This window comes from Prunus persica, chromosome G7, assembly GCF_000346465.2.
Source record: "Prunus persica cultivar Lovell chromosome G7, Prunus_persica_NCBIv2, whole genome shotgun sequence".
NCBI classification, from domain to species: Eukaryota; Viridiplantae; Streptophyta; class Magnoliopsida; order Rosales; family Rosaceae; genus Prunus; species Prunus persica.
In genome coordinates, this window is record NC_034015.1 from 1952458 (window position 1) to 1958457 (window position 6000).

General features: G+C 42.7%; 1 protein-coding gene across 1 annotated transcript; it reads right to left on the minus strand.

Moving 5' to 3' along the window:
• Positions 620–5789, minus strand: LOC18771188 (NAC domain-containing protein 68). The gene is made up of 4 exons (XM_020568607.1): positions 5421–5789; positions 4639–5219; positions 4261–4527; positions 620–3991 (listed from the first exon to the last, which is right to left on the minus strand). Exons 1-4 carry the CDS (start codon positions 5701–5703, stop codon positions 3827–3829), a joined length of 1296 nt encoding a protein of 431 aa, XP_020424196.1. The 5' UTR covers positions 5704–5789; the 3' UTR covers positions 620–3826.

Consider the following 6000-nt stretch of genomic DNA (forward strand, 5'->3'; position numbering starts at 1 on the left):
TCAAACTGGCCAATGTTCTCAACCTGCCCAAACTTCTCAAACTGTGCATGGATCTCAACCAAGTACAAGCTCGTCACACGCTTTTGCCAGTGGTACAAACAAAAAGAGGTTCAAATCTCCTGCCAAGAGGAAGAAATTTACCAATCGAAAGGATTTTTGGATGGTTATCATCCTTGGAGATTCTAATGGTGTGCAAGTGTTTAGTGTTTTGTTAAAATGCCTCTTATAAAGACCTTTTCATTCCACTGTTATTTTGCAAGTCCAACTGTTAAGGACAAGTGTTAAGGACAACCCTTTCAAATGAGGCTTTTGATTGAACTATTATTTTGCAAGTCCAACTGTTAAAGACTTTATCAGTAATGTTATAAACTGTGAGGAGTTGATGGATGTTATAAACTGTAAGGATTTGATCAGTGTTATAAATTGTTTCCAGCTTAGACAAACCCATGATCAATGTTATGAACTATTTCCACGTATTCATTAGATAAGTTGATTTGTATACTCTTTTTCGTACCTTCTAGGAAGTGTTCGAGGAACTGTTGTTTTGGTAATGCTTTTGATACCATTACAGAAGTACCAAATCCAAAAACTGACTCCCACATTATGTTCAAAACCCACATTCATTAGATAAGTACTAATACATTGTTACATCCAGTTGCAAAATCAAACCATGTTCCTCCATCATTACATACGTACCAATACATGATATTTTACATACAGTTGCAAAATACAGACTTCTAAAATCTGCCTAATTCCTCCAGTGCAATGGCCACATTTTGTGGCAACTGTTACAGAAATTGCCAAAACAACAACAACATTACTAAACCCCAGGAAAGAATAAGCCAAACCATTAACTTTCTTTCTCTTGATTGACGATGCCCAACGTCCTTTTCAAGTTCCTTCAATCTTCTGAGTAGCCAACTCACTAGAGCCTTCTCACTAGGTGGAAATTCAACATCAACCTAAACAAAAAACCCACATCCTTTTTTCCTCCTCTACATCAACCATTAATAGCAATTTTAAAAACAAATTTAACCAAATTAACAAACTTTCAGCAACATAACTTACCCCTGATGAGTTTGGACAAACATGGAATCTTCGAAGTGGATTCACCTCAGTCCATGAAGTTTGTAAGCGAGCTATCTTCCCACAAAAGCAACGCGCTACCGCCACATCCAACTCTTCCCCTTCGTCAATTATTTCAGGCTTCATCTTCAATTTTCGTGGAAACCCAACCTTTAATTTCTAGAGTTTTATCTTCTTCTATGGGAGAAGGAAGCCAATCTGGGGTTTTTTGGTTCGCCAGGCAGGTCAGATCAATTCGATCGTTTTGGCTATATTAGATGTTAGGGGTGGGATCCACAAGTACACGTCACAACCTCAGATTGGTGGGAAAAATCCTATCTCAGTTAGATTGACCAATATACCCCTGCCACATCATCATTTTAATAACGGCAAGCAAGCTAAAGGAGCAACAAGTTCGAACACAAAATTCAGGACAAGCGCAAGTCGCAACCCCAAGAGGGAGTCTCCGAAACAAAAACCTTCACTGAATTTACTATCCCGATCCACCAAATCCTGGCACAAGTGAAAAACAAGCCGTGCGTGAAGAGACTGCCGCCTCTAAGGGGAGACCCAGCTAGGAGGGACACCAGTAAATATTGCGCATTCCACAGGGAGCATGGTCATTACACTAACAACAGCAATGCTTGGAAAAGGCACCTCGAGGATCGCGATGTAGCTGCCAAGGAACCTCCCCAAAAAATAATAAGGATCATCACCATCCTAGCCGACTCTCAGGAGTCCGGGCTAACCACTAAGGAGCGAAAGAGAAAGATCGAGTAGGCGAATTACGTCTCCTAAGTCATAACTGGTGATCCAACCATTGAGGACACCTCGTAATCGACTTTCAGAAGACGAACTTGATTTGCCACATAATGACGCCCTAGTCATCTCATCCAAATTGAACAAGCTGTGATCGAGCGAGTTCACGTGGACGAGGATAGTGCAGCCAACATCCTACAACTATCTATTATCCAACAGATAGGATTAGAACCCAAGATCAACAGACTTGCCAAGTCGCTCACCGACTTCAATGGGGCCACATTGATCACGGTGGGAACGATTGACCTTGACATCCACTGACCCTAGGTGGTGAGCTCCACCTTTATGGTCATCCACAAGATCTGCCCTACAAAGGAATTTTGGGCCGACCATGGATCAGCAAGATCGAAGCATTCACATCTGCAATACACCAGAAGATCGGCTACCCCATCCTTGGGGGCGAGATCGGACAGATTAATAGTGACCAAGCCATGGCTAGAAGATGCACAACCCAAGGGCTCAAGACAAGCAAGCAGTTGCATTTCACACCAGTAATGTAGGCTGTTGACGTGGTAGGATGAGCTCCCAGCATACAAGCAAGCCCGAACGGGAAGGGAGTTGCTACCTCACAATAACAATTAAGGAGCCAGGATCAAGGCGAGGGAATCTACCCTAAAGACTCTCCTGAAAAGGGTTGGAAGCCTGCGCTACAACCCAAACGAGAAGGATCGAGATGAAGGAATCTGCCTGGAAGGCTCCCTTGAAGAAGCTTGGAAGCTTGAGGAAGATGTTGAGTTAGTACCCCCCGCGCCTGAGCCCAGACAAAAAGGTGGAGCACACAACCTTCCTCTAGAATAACAAAGACATGTTCACATGGTCACCATCTGACATGCCTGGCATTAACTCTAACATCATCTGCCATCGGCTCCATGTCAACCTCGCCAACAAGCCGGTGGCACAGAAGAGACTCAACTTCGCTTCCGAGCGAGTCGCAATCATTGAAGCCGAGATCGACAAGCTTCAAGCTACTAGCTTCATCGAAGAAGTCTCCTACTCATAGTGGCTAGCCAACGTTGTTTTGGTGGCAAAACAAGAAAATGGCCAATGGAGAGTTTGTGTCGATTACACTGACCTCAACAAAGCATGCCCTAAAGACAACTTCCCATTTCCGAGAATCGATCAGCTCGTGGATTCAACTTCCGGCAATCAGCTGCTTAGCTTCATGGACGCCTATTCTGGCTATTGTCAAATCCTAATGCACGAGGATGACGAGGTGAAGACTTCTTTCATCATCGAGAGGGGAACCTACTGTTACAAGGTCATGCCCTTTGGGCTGAAGAACGCCAGAGCAACCTACCAAAGGCTCGTGAATAAAATTTTCAAAGAGTAGATCGGCAAAACCACGGAAGTTTACATGGAAGACATGCTAGTCAAAGCCCCTGAGTGTGCGGACCACATCATGAACCTCATTGAAGCATTCAGCCTGCTCTGCTAGTATCACCAGTATGGCATTCGGTGTATCGTCCGACAGATTCCTGGGATACCTAGTCATACAACGAGGTATGGATGCACACCCAGGCCAAATCAAAGATCTTGGACATAACCCTTGCCGTGTGTGACAGACTAGTAACTTGTGTCGTTTGTCCTGGACATAAATGTCCAAAACTACGAACAAGTTTCCAAAGCCTCCAGTTCCAGAAATGTAGACAACTGTGAGTTTTTACTCAATACAGTTGAATTATTTGTAGGAGAATATCACTGTCTGTAATAATGTGAGTTGGAGACACATTCTTACAAGGACTTTTGTGGTTTATAAGTCCCCTTTGATATTCTCCTATAAATAAAATGTTGTGTTTTTCTCCAATAGCTAATACAGATAATCTTTCCATGGAGTACTTCAGTGTTTGCGTCACTGTGGTACTCCACCATTTCCATCATAAACCCTTCCCAATGATTTTGGTAGGTTGTAGTCATTGAAAAGAGTTTATGATGTTTCTGTTATTCAAGAACTTTGTGGGAAAAGAGCTGCAGACTGCAACTCATTGCATCCAATATAGTTATTGGCATGCAGAAATCTCCCAGTTCTAGGTACAATAGGCAATATGTAATCCTCTGGCTCAAATTGACGAAAGAACGATTCCAGATTTTCTTCTGCTTGAGAATAAACCTGGATTAAGAATCATAACAATCAAGTGTTAAGTTTGGGTGTACTTCTTGTGCTCCATATTAAGAATTATGTATATGAAAGTTTCAAACAAGCAAGTGTTAAGTTTAAGCATCACAAAACAAGAATTATGTGAATCCAGCTCTTCTCCTAGCTGAGCACATAATTGCCATTGCCAGATTAAGCATCACAAAACAAGCAAGTGTTAAGTTTTGATATTCTTGTGCTCCATATCAACAAGTTCACATCAGAAAATGTTCAAAAAGTGTCACCTTTTGAAGCATATTAGATGAAACACAGCCACCAGGTTCACCATCATCAGGATTGCAACTGCCAAGAACACGTTCTAGCTCTTTGTAGGCCAGAAGTTCTTCTGGGTCTGGAATCATATGATTGATAGCAGCAGCTTGGTTATTAGAATTAGAGCCGATGTAATCACCAGTAACAGGAACATTTCCCAGCTGAGGTGGCTGGCGTTGGCGAGGCAGCTCAGGAGGAGGAGAAGGTAAATCCAGATATTCTCCACCCTTAGCACATAGCTGCCAGATTAAGAATCACAAACAAGCAAGCATTAAGTTATTGATATATTTCGTGTGCTCCACATTTCCAATTTTACATCAGAAATCTTCTAAAAGCATATTAATTCTCACCTCTTGAATCATATCATCAAAATCAGATGAAACAAAGCCACCAGGTTCACCATCGTTCTGATTGCCACTTCCAAGGAGAACATGTTCTAGCTCTTTGTATGTCAGATGTTCTTCTGCATCCGAAATCAGATGAATTCCAGCAGCTTGATCAAGCTCAGAATTAGAGGCCATGCAGCCAGAAATACCAGGATCAGCTGATTCAACACAGACTGAAACATCCTGATGCTTCTTATTATCAGACTCATTGTCAGTTGACTTATTCTTCATGCGGCTGAGAACAAAGCCACTCAGCTGATTGGGATTAGAACCTGGGTCAGTTGGAGTGAGATAGTACTCCTGCCTGACGCAGCCGGTGTTCCTGGACTTAGACACACGACCTTCATGGAAGGTCAAGGTCCTCTTTTTGCAAGTGACCGATTTGGGGAGTTGTCGAGACTTGGCTTGTCGTGGCTTGCCTGTGATTTTCCAGAAGCCCTTCCCTGTGGCCCTGTTGCAGCGAGGACTGTTGGCAGATTTGTAATCAGGTCGACTGAAGGAGAACCAGGCCCTGGGTTGATATGGAGAGTCTGGGAACATGAGCTCTGCAAAATGCAAGCAAGTCTTGAAGTAATGAACAACAAAACAAAAGATTTCACAACAGCATAAATTATTGAACAAAATTGTAAATTGGAAATGAGAAAAACAGGATAATTGATCAAGATTATGTATAAACAAACATCATATATACCTTGGAAATGTGAAAATGGGCAGTGAAGAGAAATTGAGACAGATTAATGGATTACCAGCTAAATCCCAAGGCTCGTACTTGTAGACATCGATTTCTGGGATGGATTGGGAGGCCTTGCCCTGCATCATCCTCTTCAAGAAGCGACAAAAAAGTTGGATAGATTCATTATCAGGTAAATCCCGAGGCTTGTCAACGATTTCATCAGGGATGGCTTGGGAGTCCTGGCCCTCCACCTTATTCTTCAAAAGGTTCACCATTTCCTCCTCAGAGGGATGGAATCTGAACTTGGGCAGCAAATCAAGCACTGATTCTTTTGTTGTGCTCATACTTCTGCTCATCCCTCCTTCAACTGTTTTGGAAAATTGGAATATAAGATGATCAAATGCTTTTCCTTCAGAGAAGAAGCAGCAGAGAGCAGTGAAAGTTGTATTTACAAACGAACAAACTCACCAATCATAAGCCACAGCTTTGTTTTGATTCCCAAGTCATGATGACGTACATGGCTGACGGCATTGGCTTGAGCCATACTCATACTGTGGATCCCACCCACTTCCTCTCATGCCTTGCTTTTTTGTTTTCTTTAGTTATTTTGGGGAATCTGCCCCTCTCGTAAGAGCAAGTCCAACCAGCAGCTG